Genomic DNA, 20,856 nt, shown 5'->3' with positions numbered 1-20,856 from the left:
AAACCACAGCGGAGCCGAGTGACGGTGTCAATTTTTAACTTTTTTTTTTTCTTTTTTTTTTCTCCTTAAAGATGACTTCCGATTTACATTAAGACAGTTCTAACAAATTCATTCCTTGTTCACAAAAAAAAAAAAGAAATTATATTAAATAATTTCTGCCAATAAATAACATTTTCACCAGTAATTTTTTTTTTCCTTTAAACATAACTAAAAAAAGCAAGAAACAAAAAAAAATAAACAAACAACAACAAAAAAAAATAAGGAGGCAGTCTCCAGGCAACGGGCGTTAAAAGATCCTTCAAGCATCGAGAACCCTAAAAAAAAAAATCACCGTCCCCCGCACCCAGCACGCGGCCCCCGCGGGGCTCCGGGTCCCACCCGGGGGGCGATGGCACGGCGGCGAGGGGTCCTCCCACCAAACCCCGCGCCCGACCCGGCGCTGCCTCCCCTCCTCGTTACATGCACCTTGCTCTAACATGCAAAAAAAAAAACAAAACCCAGGCTGCGAGGCCACAGCCTGCGGAGGAGCGAGCGCGCCGCCCGCCCTTCCCCTCGTGCTCACGGTGGCGTGGTTTTTTTTTTTTGGGGGGGCGGCCGGGGAGGGAGAGGGACGCGGGCAGGAGCTCCGAGATGAGGGCTCCTGGGACGTGCATAGCTCCGAGGCGCCGGCCACGGGTGGAAATTGGGTGGAAATTGGCTATTTTTTTTTGCTTTGCACGGGCTCAGCACCCCACCTCGCCAGCGGCTGCACCCCCAAAACGCGGCCGGGAGGGGAGGCTGCGCCCCAGCTGGATGCAAGGGGGGGGGCAGAAGCGCTGCCCACCCCTCCCCGGCTGCTCCTCCGAGCTTAATGAGCGATAATCAAGGGGGGTGATTAGCACCCACGCGCCCCATCACGCTGCTCCTCACACCCCCCTCGGGGACTCGTGGCGAGGGGCCGGGGACCGGCCGCGTGTCGCCGGGCCGTATGGCATCCATACGTGCCACCAAATCCTGCCACCCCCGACCTGCCGCAGGCACCGCCCCGGGAGAAGCACGAGGGATCCCCTCGTGGGGGGGGGAACCGATGGCTGGGAAGAGCTGGAGCCCCCCCGAGGGGCCGCGTCCCCGTCCCAAAAGCTCCCAAAAGACTGCTGGCTGGGGCGAGATCCCAGCCTGGGTCAGAACAACATGCCCTAAAAACATGCACGGGCAGCACCTTTGCACGGTTTTGCGCTCTCAGAGGAAGATACCACACATCGGCTCACTGCGTTTTCGGAAAGGATGCCATAAAAAAAAAAAAAAGGAAAAAAGAAAACGAAAGAAGAAAAAAAAATAATAAAGAGATACTCACAGACAAAGGCAATTTGGCCCCACGCCTCGTATGGGGTTAGAGAAGCTTGCTCAAAACATCTCGCACTTTTTGCAAAGCAGTGGGCGTGTAAAAAAGGAAAAGGAAAGAAGTGGAGGCATGCGACTTGAAGTCTCGTGTGAAAACCCCAGCGGTCTGCTCACGGGCACTGCTTCCTACGGAGCTGGCGTGAAGCTAACGTGATGCGCGGCTGCGAGACCGGCTGCAAGCTTCCTGCGAAGCCGCCGCTCTCCTCCGCCGCGGGGATCGCGGCTCAGGGGCCAGAGCGCCAAGGGGAGGCCAGCGAGACCCCGAGGAGGGGCTGGCAAAGAGCCCCCCGCCGGAGGCACAGCCCGCTCACCCGCTGCCCGTGCTCGGGGGAAAAGCACGAGAGGCAGAGGAGCTGGAAGAGAAGTGAAAGCCGGCAGGGGACTCGCTCCCGAAAGCTGCTGCAGCTCGAGCGGCACGCGGGGAAGGGAGTGACCCAACGGCGTCCTGCAAAAACCCTTTCCCAACACTTGCTTCAGGTCAAAGTTTAAGCGAAAGAACGAGGCCCTGCTACCAGAGCCAAGCCTCTAAACCCTCTGCAAGGGTTTGCAAACCCTTCTCGTCCTCCCACAGCTCTCCTTTTGCCGAGGGGGGGCCTTCTCCAGCACAAACAGCCCCCCCCGAAACCTCTGCCCGGACCCCCTGGGTTCCTCTACCTACCACCAAACCCTCCCTGCACCGCAGCCGAGGGACGCGCCTCCTGCAAAGCCTCCCTGGCTAAGACGTCACATCCCTGCGCAGCAACGAGCAGCACCACGGCCCAGCCTTCCCCGAGCCCCCATCGCCTTCCGAGCACCGCAGCGGGTGAAGGACCCCCAAAAAATTCACCTGCGGTGGCCGGGAGGGATTCTGGCTTTTTTGGGGGCGGGGGGGAGCGCGCCGCTGGCCCCGCGGTACGTGCTGGGGGCAGCAGAGGGGCCTTTCCACCCACGAGTCAAAAATCACCCTCTTTGCCCTTAAAAATTGAGGCCACGCACGTTTCCCGAAGATAATTCCTCTGCCGTGAATCAGAGGGTTCCCAACGGGACCGCAGCCACGCGGGGTCCCGAGGGCCGAGGCTCGGAAGGACGCGCCTGCCCTCCCCGCCCCCCGATCCTAACCAGAGGCTGCTTTTTGCTTTGGGCTCCGCTGGAATAAAACCGAATTACCGACGGGAAAGGTGCCCTGGCTGCTACGAGACCCCCCGAGGCCTTCGAGCCGATCGAGAGCACGCACTGGGAGGTCACCTCCGAAGCACGGGGCCGGACCTGAGCCGCTCACCGCAGCACGCAACGCGCCTCCGCAGGGATCGCTGGCTCGAGCGGCGGACGCGGGTGGGCAAGAAGCCGAAGAAAACAACAGCAAACTCTGGGAAGAAGACAGCCGTGAACGAAAAAAAAAAAAAAAAGAAGAGAAAGAAAAACCAAACCAACCCTATTTTAAAAGGACCTGCTTTGGAAAGCACAGGCTAACCGAGAATTGTACCAAAGGGGACGACCCAAGTTGCCTGGGACTGGTTTTGTTTCGGTTGAATCCCCCCGCCGAGGTTTGCCTCCCGCGGAGGAGAGGTCAGCTGTACAGCACAACGCTTGGGAATATGCGCTAGCAGTTAAGATTGGTTTCTAAATTAAAAAAAAAAAAAAGATGGACTTTTTTTTTTATATATCGAACATAAATAAAAAAAATTACAAAATGGTCACCTTTCTTACAGAATGGATGCAAACTGGATTATGAACGTGCCTCCAGGTGAAGTTGGTTTCTCCCCTGCCCCCACCCCACCCCAATAATAAATAAATAAAATTCATTAAGTTTTGGATCCTTTAGTGGTGCAGACCGGGCGCTCGGACCGTTACTGGGCTTTCTTCCCTGTGCCGTTCTTGTCCGCAGAGTTTGTTGAGGTTACCAAGTTCACCGGCCCGTCCGAGTGCATTGAATCTTTGCGCGGCGGCATGCGCTCGTTGATGCGATCGAGCCCTCGGGCTTCCTCGAAGCTGCGGATCTTGTGCTGGGGCGAAAATCCACGGATGGCTGCGGAGGGAAGGGGTGGAGAGAGGGGAGTTAAAAAGGACGAGGCGCGGATCCCCCCGGGGGGGAGCCCCGCAGCACACGGCAAGACGCACAGAGCACCGCCGGGGCGACGGAAAGCACGTGTCTGGGACCCTGGGTCGGGCATCGCCCAGTCCCCCAGTTTGGGACGCAAACTGGGCCAGCAGCACCGCCAGGGGGTCAGCAGGGCCTGGCTCTGCTCCCTGGCGGCACCTCTTTTAGGAGAAGGAACTCCAAGACCAGACAAGTGCTCAACGGCCCCGGACGGCGAAATGTCAGGGAACTTTCAAAGCTGAAAAAACACGATGCTAAAAAAAAAAACCAAAAAAAAACAAAAACAAAAACCAACAAACACCAAACCAACGAAGACACCACCGCAAGGCTTTAACTCCAGCACAAACCACACGCTGCAAGACCACAGAAACAGTCCTCGGATCGCGAGCGCAGTGCTTCTTGCATGACCAGGAGGCACCCGGGCGACGAAATCCCCCCCACCCCGGGGGGCGGGCGTGCACCTGGGTCACCGCCACGAGGCAGAGCCCGGGACCCTCGCGGCGGTGACGCGGGCCAAATGCTCGACTTGCAGAGCACGGAAGAAAAAGGGGTTTTGAGCCAAATCGTTCTGCGAGGACTTGGCTGGTTTGCAACCCAGCCGCAGACGCGTGGCCCCGTTCATCGGCGCTGAACGGAGCTACGGAGGAGAGAACCTCCCCGGGCAGAAAGCTGGCTAAGCCGTTATTTCCGCAAGAGCAGCGGGGGAAAAAATTGCTCCTCCACCCCGGGAGCATCTTGGCCCAACCCGGGGGAAGGCAAAAATTACATCGGCGACCCGCTCGACCCTAAGGATTTTGGCCAAGACGTGGTGGGATTGAGTTTTCCAGCGGGTGGGCTCTGCCACGAGGTCGCGGGACCCCGGCACCGAGGTCTCAAGACACCGGGGCACACGGGGGACAGGGTGGGCTCGGTGACTACGTGCACGAAGGCTAAAATAGCCCTGCCCCAGCCCGCTGCGTGCTTCGTGCCTCCCAGCAGAAGCCCGTCCTCCCTCCCTTCTGGTGATGCAAGAGTAAAAAGCGTCCACGAGGCCGACAAAGCTCGTTAAAATCAGCGCGCGCGCGCACACACGGAGGTGATTCGAGTCTCTCGCCGGGTTCTAGCCATACCTTCCCGTGCCTCTACCGCTTCTACTGTGGCTGCAATACAGAAGAACAGTGGCATGCAAAAATGGGAGACAGAAAAAAAAAAAAAAAGAGTGACAGTGAGTGATCCGACATCAGCGCCGCGGGTGCAGAGCCCGCAGCCACCCACCCCCGGTGGAGGCAGCCGAAACCGAGCGGCGGAGAAGGAAGGGGACAGGAGCTGGGGGGCAGAGAGGGGGCTCCCTCGGTGCCAGCACGGGGATAAGCCCCAGGGGAAGGAAGGCAGAAGCAGGGAGCTGGCCTGGATTACACCACCGAAACTCGGCCGATGCTTCAAATCAACTCGGGCTCTGTCTCAACCCCCCCGAAGTGCCCCCAAGCACCACGGCACCACCGAGCTGAGCAATATCCCCCTCTATCCCCCCTCGCCGGGGCTGCTGCAGGCTGAGGAGGTTTGGGTCGAGCCCCTGCCTCGACATCTGGGAGCAGGCGTTTCTTTTCCTTGACCAGATCCCCCCCCTTTCAGCCCCAAAACGCCGCCGGTTTGGCGCTGGCCGCAACGCAACGGCCGCGCGGTCCTCGAGAGGCTGAAAAGGAGGAGGAGGAGGAAGGAAGCGGCAGCCCAACGTCTTTGCTCCAGATTTGGCAGCTTGCTTCGATTCAGCTGGTTCTGCCAGGCCGTGCCGCGGGAGGCTGGCAGCAGGGAAGGAGGGAGGGAAGGAGAGACCCTGACGCAGCTAACCGGAGGGATGTGCGGAACTGGGAGGGGAAAAAGAAAGGGGTCCCATGGGGAGAGGGGCAGGGAAGGGCGTGCTCGGGGCTGGAGCCCCCTCAAGCCCCTTTAGGTGTTGCAGAGACCCCAGGGCAGCTCAAGGCTGCAGCGCCTCGAGCCGAGCTGCGGCTTCCCACCGCCGTCCCCCCGCCTGCAGCGGGAGCGGGGCGACAAACCGTCGCGGCTGCTATAAAATAAGCGAGTTTCACACTCCTCTGCGGGCAAAGAAAGCCGGGAGTCTGGGAGCGACGCCGCATCCTCTCCGCCCCCTCCTAGGAGCGGCACTGACACGTTCCTCCCTTGCAAACTATTTAATGGAGGCGATCCCGGAACAAGCGCTCTCCGGAGCCCTCAGGAAATCACCCAGCGCCGGTCGGAAGGGGGAAAGCGGGCTGCTTCGATGCCAGCATTCAAAGGCTGGCAGCAGGAAAGGATTAAAAACCTCCAGATTACAGGATTCCCTCCGGGGACACGTGTCGGTGCGATAACTCGCTCCCTGAGCGCCGGCCAGGCTCTCGGCACAGAGGGCTGGCGAGGGAGGGAGCAAAGAAAGCCAGCGAGCACAGAAAACCTCCCAAAGCAGCTCAGAACCACGGGGCTCGAAGAAGTCTTAATAGGAAACATCAGAGGCCCGGAGGGTCTGGATGCTTGGGCTAAACCTCAGCTTCCTCTGACGGGATGCAGGATTTCATTGGGTCCCGAGCAGGAGGGGTTAGTTAACGAAGGACAAACGAGCAGGCGTGGTTTTTGTCGCTACGCTCAGATGTACGCTGTCACACAGCAGCAGCGGGCTGAAGCAGAGGGTGCTGATGAGGCAGGGTTAGAAGGGAAATGACTGATGATTGTTGCAGAAACATATATAAAAAAAAAAAGAAACAGGCGTGCTCTGGGCCGGGTGCTGTTTGCTGGCTGTTCTTCCTCGTATTCCCCTCCTCCGGGGTGCACGGGGACGGGCCGGAAGGCTCTCCACGTCCCCACCTACGCTGCCGCTTTCTGCCTGGGAATCCTTCCTCCCCGGGGGCCTGAAGCATCTCTCAGGTCCCCCGGGACCCTGAAGTACGCCTATGGAAACGGACGGAGCAGTTTCCAGGACAGCCGGGGCCCGGATGCAGAGCTACAGGCTGGGTGTTGTGCTGCGCGGGGCGGGACGGCTCGTACTCACCGGTCTGCAGGGTCTGCCTCCCCCCTGAGAGCACTCCCAGGGGCAGGGTACCTGTGGGAGTCAGGCCTTTGAGGGTCAGCACGCTCTCGCTTTCCTCTCTGTAAATAAAAAAAAAACAGAGCCGGTTACCGAGAGCTTAACGCGGGGCTCAGACAGGTCCGTGCAAGGAGTGGGGAGCGCCCCGAGAGCTGAAGCAGCGGGGAGCTGACGTTTGGTGCCGAGCACGACCCTGCCTCCCGAACGCAGCACCCCTGCCTCCGCCGCCGCCGCGCCGCAGAGCTACAGCGCGGCGAACGCGTCCCAGCCCCGCGAGGGCCACGCGCAACTCATCCAAGGTTTTCGGAAGCCTCGGAGCACCCGGAGCACGGAGCCGGGCAGAGAAACCGGCACCTCGAGCCTCTGCCACCCGCCCTAAAGCAGCAGCCTGGAACACGCGGGCACCGACGAACGTCCCCCGGGACCCAGAGCAAGACAGAACGCGACGCCACGCACCGTGCTGCGTCCTTACCGAAGGACCGAGAAGACACGTGCCATCTTCCCAATGGCTCTAATCTTATTCCTGATGATCTCTTTACGGACTGTTGTCCCACCTTCGGGAGAAAAAAAAAAAAAAAACAAAAACAACAAAACACCACCGGCATGTTTAAGGTTCCCCGTCCTGCCTCGGAGGCACAGGCAATGTCAGCATGAAGCCCCTGTCTGACTCCAGGAAAAGGAAAATCACGGTTTACAGGTTTCACGGCTAGGGCTCTCGAGAGAACAGCGCCGAGGCCGGCGGTCAGGATGGCAGTGAGGAGGGCAACAACACCGACAAGATGAGACACGGACTCAGAGGTCTAAAGAGTAGAACCACCAAAGGGAACAGCTCGGACAGGCGTCGTCGGAAGCTCACCGGGGTTCGCTCACACTACACAGGACGTAACACAAACGACTCAGCCACGTAGACACGGGTTTGCAAGGCAGAACGCGGCCGGGTCTGACTGCTGATGGGCACGGCGGAACACCGGGGCCGTGCTCGCCGCGGGGAGCAGCGCCACGCAAGCACCAGCTCTGGCATCCAAGGCACGCAGCGAAGGGCCGGCCGGAGCCCCGCGCACGCACAGAGTGAGAGAGGTGAGCTCCCCTTCCCCCTACACAGACCAAAAACGTGGGAGGAAAGCACGGAGGGTAACTGGAAACAAACAAAAAAAAAAACCAACGTAAACGAGGTAACAAAATACATCTCCTCTCGGCTGAGATTCTTCACGTGGCCCAAGTGCACATCAGGACAGGACAAGCCAAACCGGAGGTCTAACATGCACCGATGGCTCAGCCATGCACTAGGTGGCTGCATTCAGAAGTCAGATAGAAACGTGACCCCGTTTCTCGAGTTCCTGGGGGAACGCAGAAGGGTTAAAAAACACACGGCGCTTATGTTAAAACTGAAAGGGGGATGAAGAGACTGCCCGACTAGTCAGCTATTCAAATCCACTCCAAGGAATCTGGTGGCACAGGCAGTGAAAATTAAGCCGGTAGCAAATTCTAGCTGGGTACCTTTCTGATAGCTTGAAATGTAGTGATCTTCAGGGAGAGGAGACACCAAGAAACAAGTAGATGAAGACAGAGATAGAAGAAACAAATTTAATTTTCATGGGAGGGAGAAAGAAAAAAAAAACAAAAACAAAAAAACGAAATGCAAATGGGAGAAGCGGGTTAAAGTCAACCTGTCGGCCGAAGCGGCACCGTTTTAGAGCACCGTGGTGTTCTGCCGCCCTGCGGGACTGATTTTACTCCACCCTGCGCAGATCTGTGCCAGCAGCCCCCCCCGAGACCCCCCCCGATGTCCCCACTGGTGTCCCTGCTGCTCGCCGCCCCCCCCGACACGAACTGCAGCCAGCACGCTGTGACTTCTTCCCTTTTCGTGCACAGCTCAAAACCAGGGCCGAAAGCTGTGATCTACATTTCTGGGCTGACACGAGGAGCCACTTCAGAGGAGTTTGGCGCAACAGATGAGCAGACTGGGTGGATGTTCTGCTGTAGCAAATTTAGATTCGGGGGAAAAAAATAACAACTCGGGAAGCAGTCTCTGCAAGGAGCAGGAAACCGTTCTCCAGAGGAGCTGGCAAGAAGTGTCTGTCACAGGGCATATAACTCAATTTCGCTGTGATTGAGCAGCAAAGGGAAAAAAAATAAAAACGTTTCCTACCCACGGCTGCACAAGGGCCGGCCAAAAAGGATCTGGAGCCCCTGGCAGGGCAGCTGCTGAGCACTCTCGAGCTAGCATCCCAGACCCGTCCCCACCGTCACCCCCCCAGTGTTATCAGCTCAGTCCTAGCAGAGGTTTTTTTTTTTTTTTTTTTTTTTTTTTTTTACCTTCCAATGTCTCATCGCCATCTGAAATCAACTCATCATCGGAGCATATGTTGAGGATGTTAACGAGCATTTCTGTGACTGCAAGAAGCACAGACAGGAAGATTAGAGAGGCCTGGCGCGCGCGCGCGCTTGGCAGGCGGAGGGATTCGGAGGACAAGCCGGACAAAGGAACGATTTCAAGGTCATTTTTACTCTGGAAGTGGGAGCCCAGAGACACTTTTTTAGCTGCTCGCTGCTGGTGCCTCGCAGCAGTACCCAGAGCAGACGACATACTCTGCGCCTTCTGCCAAGGAGGTGGACGCGGTCCAAGCACAGCACAGATGAAGCAGCCGTGGGGAGCGGGGTGCCAGCATCGCTGCCTCCCCACCCCAAACCTGCACAGCTCGCCACCTGGCTCCAAGAGCCTCAGGTCTGCGGGGAATTCAACCCTCGGCTCCCTCAAAGTCAAAAAATCCTTTGGCTCGGACTTGTTAAAGTCGTCCTCAAAACCCACAGCTCCGGTGCGGAATTTAAAACCCGCCAGGAGGTGTAAAGACTCCTTCGCTGAGAAAGCGAGGCGAAGTCTTGGATGTATTTTAAGCAGCCTCACCTCCTTCAAAATGAAATAAGCCTTTACATTCAAGTGAATGCTTCCTTTCTGGCCACCAGCCAGCGGGAGATTTTCATTCCTCTGCTGCACACGAGGAGCGAGGGAAAACGTCTCCAAATCCCAAGGCAGGGCTATACCAACCGAGACCGGTTCCGTCGGCCAGGCAGTATTAGGAAGAAGGGACTTTTTTGTTGGAAAAAGCTTTCTAAAGCAGCTATCGACAATTATTTTAAAGCTTCAGCCAGTAGCACGCGGCTCTCCTTGAACCTGAGCGCTTTTCCCAGCGGTATCTGCTATAACAAGTTACGACACCGTCCCAACACACTCAGCAGCTCGTGGGACAGGTTTCGCACACTCAGGCTTCGAACTACGACCAGTCCCTGGGGAACTCCAAAAATCAATCCAAACAGCACTCACCCTTCTCTCCCACGAAAGGCAGAGACCATGTGAAGACATCCATGAAGTTTGGAAGCCAGTACGGATGAGGGGAACAGTTGAACTGCCTTATGTTCATGACGTTGTTTTCGTATTTCAGTACAGCAGCTAGGAGAGAGCAAGGAGACACAACGCAAGCCCAAAGGAGCCGTCAGCCTCGGGGAGTTGTGCCTCTGCTAATTAAACTTCATTATCAACAGCAACAAGAGGTCGCGCTCGTGCGGAATCAAACTACCAGATATCCAAAACCAGAGAGTTTAAGCAGCATTTTTCAGGTGATCTATTGTTTCACAAAAGCTCGTAATAATAATGAAGGCGAATTTAACTACGGCGTTAAAATCGATGCAGAAGTGGTGTGCACGGAGCCGAGATCCAAAGCGAGGGGTAAAAATACATTTTAGGGAAGTTCCCCACAGTACGTACATGGTATCAGGGGAACGGGGAAGTTAAAGCTTGCCTGTACAAGCAGCTTCTCTTTTATGGCAGCGTTCATCAAGAGTGCTCAGTTGTCATGTGGCTGGAAACGAGAGCATTATTCTAGGCTCTCTAACTTGACAGTTAATTGCCACAGTAACGTCTGAGATCTTTGAGTCAGAGAAGCCAGCCGCTTCCAGCTCCCCAGCTGCCATCGGGTTAGCACAGAAAGCTCTTTTTTTCCATTTCATGCATGCAAATGCAAGCAGAGGAGCGGGCAGAGTGGCCACGGAAGATGGAGAGGGATTTCCTGGGAGCGTGACGCCAGTACTGACAGCCCAACAGCAGCACAGCCCTGGCCCTGCCAGCCTTACCCTTGTTGTTATAGACATCTAGGTAATTTGGTGCAGAGAAGATTGTGATTAACGACGGAAAGCCTGTTGTCTGGCTCTTCCTGTACATTCGGTACCTGAAAAGCAGGTCAAGCGTTAAACGCACCGCTCCTGCTCCGCACGGGTGGCAGGAAGGCAGAGGGAGGCTGCTCAGTGGCACTCACCCAGCGTCCTGGGCTTCGTGAGCTCGGATTACAGATAACAAACTATTGTTCTGCAAAAAATCACAAACTGCAGGGTAACTGGAAAACAAAAACACACGTTAGCACGTCGCAAAAGAGAACAGGTAGCGCCCAAGGTCTTGGTTTCAGGAACCGGCCGCTTTCAGCATCGGCTCCGTTTGTGCCCAGCATCCCCAAACGAGGCCAGTATGCATCGCATCGCTCAACAATGAATTGCGAAGCATTCTGTTGAACAGACCCCCGGTGCCAAATTCTCCCTATCAGCCAGGCTACAAGTGGTCTGTCAGCACAAATGCTCCTCCTTTAGACAGGAAAGGATTGTTTCCTAGAGCTCCTGGTACCGTCCAGTGCCTGAAAACCACTCAAAAGGGCAGGCTGCCAACAAGCAGGAGCATCTCTGCCATCCGATATCACCATTTCATAGAGCAACGGATCCAAAGAGAGCTCAACATTACAGGAGGGAACAAGATTTTGTCCATTAGAGCCAAAAGAAGAAGCCAACAGCTCTATTCCAGAGCCAGGCAGCGCTGTGAAGTCCCACGGAGTGATCCGAATAGCAATTCATCTCCCCATACACTTCAGCATAAGGAGAGAAAACCCTCCAGCCTATCAGTCCCCTAAAACACCGCTTACCTGTAGAAATAGGAGCAGCCTCGAACGGTGTTGTGGGCGAAATGCTCCACTGTCTTCTCGTTGCCGTAATCTTCCGACGGATCGGACCAGAGCAGGTCGCACATCGGGCCGAAGGCTGGAGGCTCCTTGAACCTGTCTAACTGAAAAACGTGCACAACGTCAGGACAGCATACACGGGCTGATGACCCTGCGGCTTGGAGACGGCCTCTAGGTTAGACCTGTGGTTATTTCGCCCGAGGATTAAGCCTCCTCTGACCACACCAGAAGCGAGTCGCAGCGTGAATATGCAGAGCACAGGAGCCTGCAACCTGCAAGCCCAGATGTGAATCGAGCCTGCCATTAACCACACCATTAATCCTAAGCTATGCTCCCCCTCCTAACCACTCCGAAAAGCCAGAGTTTTACCATGCGTGCAAACCAGGAGCAGCAAACAGGCTGCAAGAAGGAGCCGAACCCCAGTCCGGATACCCAACATACCCCAAAAATGTGAGAAGGTCGTGAAGATTACTTACTTTCCTAATGTCATCTAGACACGTGATTTCTGGAGACAGTCCTCCGTGAACACACAGAAATTGCTGGTTTAAGAGGGCAGCAAGAGGAAGACAGTCAAAGGTATCCATGCACGCATCGTACACTCGCTCCGAATACTTGATTCGACCTGTTGGGGTGGGGGCACGGGGAGGAAGAGAGGCAAAAACTGAACTAATTTGCACAACAAAGACTGCTCAGGTTGAAAGCTTTCTTCTATTTTTTTTTTCCTCCTCCTTTTTCAGGGAGTCATTCATGCATCCCAACCCACACGATGTAAGAAGCAGTAAGGAAAGCTTTGATCAGCCGAAGCGCTGATAAATAAGTTCAGGGAGGCTAACACCCAAGGTGATGTGGGAACTCCACGGCTGTGACCCTGCAAGTCAAAAACTTTGCACCCGTGCATTGGTGAAAACGCTGCCTTAGAAAAATGCTTATTGGGCACGAAGATAAAAAGGCTCCAAATCTGGACATGGTCAGGAATATTAATCTCTCTTCGAGCTGTTTTCTAGAGCACCTGCACTAAGACTAACACAGAAAAGGAGCTCGACGGGTGCCACTGTGATAGAAACTTGGGATGCTAACAAAGCCATCCCAGGCTTTCCTACACACGTTGCACCTCCCGACTCCGAGAGGAATTGCCCGTGTTTCTGTACATCGAGGAGCCAACGTGGCCTTTCCAAAAGCAGCTCAGCTTTCACAGCAAGCCCCCACGTACGTTCAGGAACGTCTCTCCATGCCTCCCATTAGAGCAGAGGACAGGATCACGGCACGTCAGGCGCGTGTCTTCGTCCACCTGCAGCCCCCTTGCGAGGCAGCAGCGTGTTAACACAGCCAGGTCTTTGAGAAAACCCCTCTAATGCTATAAAACACATTTTTGTCTAAATCCAAACCTGCGCGAATGGCAAGTTCACCTTTCAACAGCTTTACAGAGACACTTACAGGTTTATTCAGCTGCAGGCTACGATACGGGAAGGGGGAAAGGCAGTATCTGCTGCCTTCCGAAGGAGGGGAAAAACCAGCACCTTCGGCTCCCTGGTTCGAATCGAGCCCAGCTCGACAGGAGCTCATCTCCCACCACCTGATGACTACGGCACCCAGCAGAGAGCTGGTAGATGTTTTCCAGCTCATTTCTGGGCAAACAGACCTCGTTATTTCAGTACCTATCGGCCTTACCCTGTCCAGCAGCATCCCGAGCTGCAGGGATGAAGCTTGGGCTTGTGCCTTGCCCGTAACCATTCCTCGAGGTTGGGTCTTGAGCAACCGTTCCCTAGCAAAGAGCTGCACATTGCTGCTGCAGACCTCTATGATTATTGCTTTATGATTATAATGACCATCAGCCTCGGGGGAGAGGGGTCATTCCCCAGCCTCTCATCAGCCATAGTTTAAAAATACGTAAACGCAGCCCGAAACTACCTTTAACTCCAGTAAAATCATCTTAAAGGTAATGATTCTCCCCAGTGCAAACACTGAGGACCAAATCCTTTATTTGCTTCCAATTGTAATCACCGATCCCAGCTGCACAATCTGGAGCTGAAAGTCATTTGGCAGTAATTATACGGCACTGGGGCTGGAAGTCAGGGAGGGGGATGCATGCAGCCGCATCAAGGCAGGGAAGATGTGCTCGTTTCCTCCATCCAGGGTTGTTCTCTGCAGCCAGAAGGCCGCATCAACACGCACCCAGAACTTCATGGGACTTAAAAATTTGTGTGGTTTTTAGCAGGAGCTGTAACAGGAGAAACGCTGCCTATTCAGGATAAAAAAAACCAGCTGTTTTTTGCACCTCCAGACCTACCTGGTATCGCTCGTGGCCGCCCCCCACCCCAAAATAAGCCCCGCACACCCGGTCGCGAGACATTAATAGATTTAAATCCTTACACGGGGGATACTTACACTCTTGTTTAAAGGTGAAGTATTCTGTGAGGTGCCTGCACTCGTGGTTCCCTCGAAGGAGGAACAACGTTTTGGGATGATTTATCTTTAAACTCCATAAATACAGCACACACTGCAAGAGAGGGAAGGAGGAGATGGCGGGTAACGAAAACCTTTTACAGGGTACTAATCATCCGCGGACTTCAGTAAGTGTTTCTGGGAAGACACCCAACAGGCTGCATTCGGCGTGGAACCCTGATAGAAACCCAGCTCCATAATCGGCAGCAGATCTTATCTTGGCCAACCTCACCAGCGGGGGGGAAAAAGCCACCCCGAGCATTTCTCTATATTAGGCCCGAGCTGGAGAAGTGACAAATGAGGTCGCATTCGGCTGAAAGCGGCGCTGGGCTGGGTGGGGGCAGCTTCGCCTCCCAGCACGGACCCAAGCGAGCGGCACCCGCTCGCGGAGCAGCAAAGCAAAGCCGGCTGCGGCGCGGATGTCCCGCTGCCATCGCAAGCGGAGACCATCACGGAGAGCAGCCAGCCGCCCCGCTGGCCCTTTCCTCAACAGCTTTCAGCATCAGAAAAAAATAAAAATAAAAAATCAACTTCATCTTCCTCACCAGCTCTCCCCCCCCGCTCTGTTTTTCTGCTTACGCTACAGTCATGTGAAGTTCAAGTTCAAAACAGGAAAACCCTAGCCAAAAAAAAAAAGCTCGGTAAAACCTTTTTGGCTTTGAAGAGGGCTTCCCACATCCCCTCTCGGAGCCGTGACACCTGTGAAGAGGTCGCGCCAAACGAAGCCGCACCGAAACGAGCTTTTGGAGCAGGGGCCCCGAAATATTTCACGGCGGAGGCTCCACGGAGGAGGGGAGTGCTGGACCCGTAAAACATCGCTGATCTGCCGTGCACATCTCCAGGAGCTGCTGCAGCGTGGGAACAGCCTCCAGAAGCGAAATGAACTCATTTTTGGGTTGGTTTCCGCCACTGATACCTTGGGGGCTCAGTGTTTTAATACCGTGATACCCAAGGTAAGCTCTAAATTAAGTCATTCCAACGACACGCAGGGATCCCAAGGAGCTGCAGAGCACCCATCTGCATCCAGCACAGCTCAACCCCACAGAAAAAGACTGATAACAACACCTGAGTTTTAAATCTGAGCAGAAATGGGGCCAGAGACAGTGGCAGGTAATGTAAGCTGCAGTTAGGGCTAGCAAAAATAATGCTTCATTACATCCATTAACAGGACGAGTGCCCCCAACACAAACATTCCTAATTATTCTGTGATTTAAAGCTTTAGCCTCCCATGTCTGCAGCCTTAGTGTCACGTTTCTGAGTTAGCTTGAGAACTGGGAAATGAAAATCGCTGTAACTGAAACAAACGACTGGCAAAGCAGTGGGGAAAGCAGCCAGCCCCGGCTCCACTGCTTCGAAGCGAAGCAAGAAAGACGCTCCATTAATAAAGAGGCGCATTTGGGGTGTACAGCAGGTCAGCAACTTGCTGAAGAGTTATTTAAGACCGGATTCCAAGTGTTTTAAAAATCAAGCTCGGCACCACGGCTCTTCCCGGGCAGGCAGCGACCAAGCCACAGAGCCAAGGGCTGCGGCACGGCGGCGGCTGCCCACGGCCTGCAGCGATTCCACGGGCTGAAACGCGGGGACGGGCAGGCAGAAAGGTGCTAGCAGCACGAGGCTGGGCTCAGGACACCCAACAGCCTTCCCAGACTTCCAAGGCTCCGTGGGTAATCCCATCCCATCCCCTCCCCTCCCCAGCCCAGCATCAGCGCAGGAGGGACCCAGCGCTGCCTCCCTGCCCGCAGCACCCCTAGGGGCGAGCGAAGCCATCGGGGCTAACGTCAGGTTTACAGCACCGGCTGGATCTTTTTATTTCGTATCTAATTATTCTGGATAAAACCGCATTCGAGCCCGGCACAATCACGGCACGTGCAATTCCTAATTAGCCAGCGATAACGCGCCCCATTGTTGGTGGATTTGGAAGCTGATCTGGCAGCGGCGTATCCCGTTATCACCCTGTCCTTAACGCGCTCCTTCCATAGCTCATATTCCCGGTATAATAGCTCGATAATTAATAAAACAATTATAGTCATTGTACCCTGGCAGGCCCAGCTTCGCAGATCAGGGTGGCCGCTGACTAACGTTATCCTTCCTGCGTAAGGGCTGGGAGATGCAGCCGGAGGCCCAGCAACGCGTGCGTGCTCGGAAGGAAGCACCTTGCCCCCTCGCAGACCGGGGAGGGAACCCTCCGTCGGGATGCTGGCTCATCAGCATCCCAAAATGGAATTATTTAGCCCCGTTTCCTCGCTGCCTGCCAGTCCCCTCGTTTGAGTCCGTGGATTAACTCCAAACAAACCTGGCAGCTGTCTCGCCAGGCTTTTACCTGCTTCTGAAAAACAGCAACTGAACAGGAGAGAGACCCAAAAAATAAAACTCCGCACTCTTCACGGCCTCATTACGCTCACTGGGAACGAATGTTTCTAAATGAGAATTCCCCTAAGCCAGAAGCCCAGAAATAATTTGTTGAAGGCGTCCAGCTGAGCTGATGAACGGAGGCTTTCAGGGGTTTTAAAGGTTTTATCTGAGCTAAAAACTGCTCCTTTTACCTTGACAACCCAACAGAGCACCGGGGAGGGCTCCCAAGGGTTACCTGGGCTGCTCACACGCAGCACGGTTTGCCTCAACACCTCCTCGGCCCCCAGTTTTGTATCTCGTTTCCTGATTTTGCCTGCATCAGGATGCAATTAGACAATTACCTCCCATTCCGCTCAGTTAAAAGGTCGTGATTACCAGCACACGGGTGCCCAAGTTGGTGCCGTGACGCAGGGGTGCTGCCGGTGCCCTGCGCCTTCCCCGTGGTGAAAACCTGGCTGCCTCTCGGTCACCTCGGCCATGAAGCCACCAAAACCCCCACGTCAGACCCCTCTCTGCGCTGGCGAGGCCAGCTGCTCCGGCCACCCCAAGTTTTTGCACGTTAGGGAGCAGAAATCTTCCAAAAACGAAGCCAAGTCTCACGTCAGGGGCTGCTGGCTCCTTGCTCGGAGAAATCCTCCGAGCCAGCTGCTGCACACCCAGGTGGGAACCTCTTAAAGCACACAGGCAGCAGTAGGTGGGAAGAAGAGGCACACATCAATAAGAACAAGGGAGTGAAGCCTTCTAGATCCTGCTTTATCGGTGACATTTGGATCAGCCCCCGCATGTGCTAATCAAAGCCCACCCTGATTCGTGAGAGATCGATGCGATCTCCGTGGGCTAGGAGAGCGCTCGGGGGTTTTCTCTCCGCAGACACGAGGGGAAAAGGGGAAGGAGGAGGGTCAAGAGCAGCAGCAAAGGAGACCTGCACGCTCACGGCTTACTGACACGGGCCGGCCCGAGGCTCTCAGCCCAAAAACGCCACGGTGCTCTGCACAGGCTCCGCGTCTCAGCCTCGGGACTCAGCACAGAGCGGTGAGGGCTCGCTGTAGTCCTCAGGCCTTCCTCCTCGGGGGGTAAAAGCCACAAACCAAACTCCTCTGCCCACTGAATCTGCTCTCCAGGCTCATCCACGTCCCTGGAAGTCCCCAGTACCAGCAGGGCACAGAGAGACGAGGGCTCTGGTCCCAAACTCAGCGCTCATTTCTGCGGATCCCCAACGTCTGGTCAGTCAAAGGGAAGAGCAGAAGTGGGAGCGGCACTCCATCGCCTGGGATCTGTGAATTCGCGCACAGCCAGAAGGTACAGCACGCCTCACCTGAAGGTTTAACACCAAAAAACTCCACTTCTCACCTCGGAACAAGTTGCCGTGCAACAGCGTAATTTCTACCATCCTCTTTTCCAGGGAAATACGCCCAAACTGCACTCCTGGCCTGCAGCAGCCCCGCCGCCTCGACAAGCGGCCGAAGGCTCTGCTCGTCCCCTTCCTCCCCAGAGGCTGCCGGGCTCCTCCTGCCAGCACCACCCGAAATCCAGCAGCCACGACCCCACCTTCGGAGCAGCCCGGAAAACAGCTCATTGTCACCCCTTGGCTCGCAGTCCGTGTTTAGGAACACACCGAGCGCGAGGCTGGGCGCGAGCCAGAGAGCTGCCGGAGCGCAAGCTGGCGGCGGGACCCTCCCGAATCCTCTGCAGGATCCCTCAAAGAAGCCTTCGCACAACCTGCCTCCGTCCTTGGCCTTGAGAGCTCCTCCCCAAAACTGAACGCGTCCTGTACCGAAAAATTCCCCTGCCACAGCCCCGCTGCGGTAGCACCCTTCCTCTTCAAAGGGAAACCGAAATGATTTCGCAGCTCCTCCTGCCTTGCTCCACCGCCCGGTTTGACGTCTTTCGTGCCACCATGTCCCCAGGTGTCACCTCCAACTGGGACAAGTGCTGCTTTTACAGTGGGCTCTGGGGTTTGCAGCATTTCCTAACTGCTCTCCCTCGCTGCCTGTGTCAGCAGCAGCCACAGAGACCCCCCGATCCCTTTACCCAGCAGCTCCCAGTGTCCCCCGGCTCCTGGCACCCCAGTGAGCTGCAAAACCCTAACGGGGTGCGTGATGTTCCACCACCTGTACCTGCCAGGGGACGAGGCAGGCAGTCACACAGGCACAGCACAGCAAGGCGCACCATTAAATGCCTTTGCGCCCCCAAAATTCATTGCCCCTTCCTCCCGACCCCGTTCTCCGGCACCACACGCTGGATACTTTCAGGGGACAGTGGGGAAGCGGTGGCTCGGTTGCAAAGTGCTTTTTTTTTCCCCCTGCTAAGCTGAATCCCGCGAGTCTGTAAGCTTTTAGGTCTGCACCTGCTAGCTTAGCGCTAGCATCCCCCCGGTTCAGCTTTGGTTTGTCACCTCTATACTGAAGTAGCCTCTGTCCACGTAGTCTCCCAGGAAGAGGTAGCGGGTGTTGTTGGGTGATCCTCCCACTTCAAAGAGCTTCATCAGGTCAAAAAACTGCCCGTGAATGTCACCGCACACTGCGGGGGGGGAAGGAAGAAGAGCACAGAAGAGGGGCAGAGTTACACGCTAAGAAAAGAAAGGTCACGACAGCAACGAGGAGCACGGCTCTGCTCTGACCCAAGCCACCCCCGCCTCGCACCCAGCTCGCGCAAAACGTACGCGGCAAGAATCCCCTCTTCCGAGAGCTAAGGCAATTTAAAAACCTCCCCGGTGGAAGGAAGAGGGCTGAAAAATCTGCTACCGGGAGCAGCCCGCGATCCCCGGGCGGGCGGGAGGCTCTCTGACCTGTGATGGGAGCCTCCACTTCGATCATCGTCTTCTCGTGCCGCAGGATGGCGGCCCCATCGTTGATGATCTTGAGCGCCGCGTCCTCTTCCAGGCGCCCTTCCTTTACCAAGTGGCTCTTCAGGACGTCGAGGCGAGGCTTGCCGTCCTCGAACACCTCCTTCAGAGTGAGCCGCTGCGTGGGAGGGAACGGGACGGCTGCAAGCAGAAGGGGACGCGTTAGCAAGACGGCGCTCGTGGCGGGCACGGGGGGGGGGAAGGAGCCGCAGGCTTTGCGGCAGGAGGCTGCAGCTCCAAGCTTCGAGGCGGGCGCACGCTCTGCAACACGCTCCCGCTGAAATTACGCTCTCGGATCCCGAAGGATGGGAAGCCGAGCTGCCGGGGAGACCGAATCCACCCTCAGCACGCTTAAAACGCCGCCGTGCGCAGACGAAACGCCATCTGCAGCCGCCAAAGCCGCGGGCACCACGGCCGCCTCCTAGCTCAGCGAGGAGAGTCACGGCCAGAACGCTGCAGGAAAACAGGAGCGCACGGAAATATCGGCGAAAGAAGGCAAAAAGCGCGCCGGTTCCCAGTAAAATCACAGCGCATCATCACCGTGGAGGAGCCGCCTTCACCTCCCGGCGCGGGCTGCTCCGTGGAGCTTAACCCCAAATTTAACGGCGGGTTAATCGCGAGGAAATCCCCCGCTGGAGGCAAGTCGGGGCCTTATCTGCCCGCAACACATTGCCTGCTTTTGACATCTAGGTAGAAAAAAGCCCACTGAAAGGCATTATTATGTTCACGCCAGACAATTGTGTTACTTGCGAGGAGATAACCCCCAGCAGAAAGGAAGCGCACGGAGCAGAAATAACCACCGCAGGCGAGGACCATCTGCCTTACTCATCTACCTCGTCCCGGGCCCGGCTAACCCGCCAGAAAAAAAAGGAGAACACATGAGCCTTGCATAATACCTAAGGGCTGCGGCGTGGCTGGCTGCACAATAAATTCCAGGAAGGCCTGGATGCTGGGAAAGGAGGCGAGGAGCTGCCAGTAAGAGCCCGTCAGCCAGCTCTCAACGTGTGGCCGGGGATGGAGACCAGCTCGGGGCATCCCCCGGAGAGGGAAGGGGAACGGAGGAGCCCCTTTGCAGCTATTTTGCAACAGATTCTTAACCTGCCACCTCCTCTGCACCTCCCGTCATCTGGTCGGCGCTTAACTGTGAGCCAGGAGGGGAAGAAAAGCATTTTATAGGTGCATGAAGTTATCCCTTACCTGGTACAGACACAAAGTTAGCCCTTACCCATCACTGGTAAAGACACCCCCACGCCACATGGATTTTAACAGGCCAAGAGCCGTGCAGCCCGTCTCTTTTAAATGCAAACATAGCAGCTATTTAGCTCGGGAACCCAGGGGGCAGAGAGAGAAAAAGCGGAGAGCCACAAGAGCTCCTTTGCTCCGAACATCAGTTCTCAAACGCGGCCGAATGTAGGACAGCGGAGGACGGGAGCGGAGGCGATGAAAGGGGACGCGGCGGTGGCCCTCCTTCCTCCGAGCTTTGGAAGCTGGGCTCTGCAGAGCTGAGCCCACGCCGAGCAGCCCCCAATTAACGCCGAGCAGCCCCCAATTAGCGAGGTTTTGGCAGGACCCCCGCGTGCACCGACACGGGCTGGATGCAGCTCTTACCGCCCCTACTGCCCACCTCTGCAGCCTAAGGGGGGGAAAAAAAAAAAAGAAGCGACCTCTTCGTTTTCCCAAAAAAACCCCTCTGCATTTCAGGGAATTC

At 55.9% G+C, this 20,856-nt stretch overlaps 1 protein-coding gene across 4 annotated transcripts in view; it reads right to left on the bottom strand.

The window, feature by feature from the left end:
• Positions 1-21: 21 nt before the first annotated feature.
• PPP3CC (protein phosphatase 3 catalytic subunit gamma) overlaps positions 22-20,856 on the bottom strand; it is a 31,521-nt gene continuing 10,686 nt past the window's right edge. The window contains exons 2-15 of one of the 4 annotated variants that reach the window (XM_083811674.1): positions 19,092-19,289; positions 18,699-18,823; positions 13,895-14,006; positions 11,986-12,131; positions 11,474-11,613; positions 10,823-10,900; positions 10,641-10,735; positions 9,835-9,960; positions 8,829-8,906; positions 8,010-8,036; positions 6,985-7,066; positions 6,477-6,574; positions 4,567-4,596; positions 22-3,385 (exon numbers count right to left, since the gene is read on the bottom strand). In XM_083811674.1, the coding sequence (XP_083667800.1) occupies positions 3,207-3,385; positions 4,567-4,596; positions 6,477-6,574; positions 6,985-7,066; positions 8,010-8,036; positions 8,829-8,906; positions 9,835-9,960; positions 10,641-10,735; positions 10,823-10,900; positions 11,474-11,613; positions 11,986-12,131; positions 13,895-14,006; positions 18,699-18,823; positions 19,092-19,289 (1,514 nt within the window). In that variant the 3' untranslated portion in view covers positions 22-3,206. The remainder of the gene's footprint in view (positions 3,386-4,566; positions 4,597-6,476; positions 6,575-6,984; positions 7,067-8,009; positions 8,037-8,828; positions 8,907-9,834; positions 9,961-10,640; positions 10,736-10,822; positions 10,901-11,473; positions 11,614-11,985; positions 12,132-13,894; positions 14,007-18,698; positions 18,824-19,091; positions 19,290-20,856) is intronic. The other 3 variants (XM_083811676.1, XM_083811675.1, XM_083811677.1) reach the window with 3 other exon arrangements.

This window comes from Anser anser, assembly GCF_964211835.1.
Source record: "Anser anser genome assembly, chromosome: 26".
Taxonomy (NCBI): Eukaryota; Metazoa; Chordata; class Aves; order Anseriformes; family Anatidae; genus Anser; species Anser anser.
The sequence above is the reverse complement of the archived record's forward strand: the minus strand, read 5'-3'. Positions and strand labels throughout refer to the sequence as shown.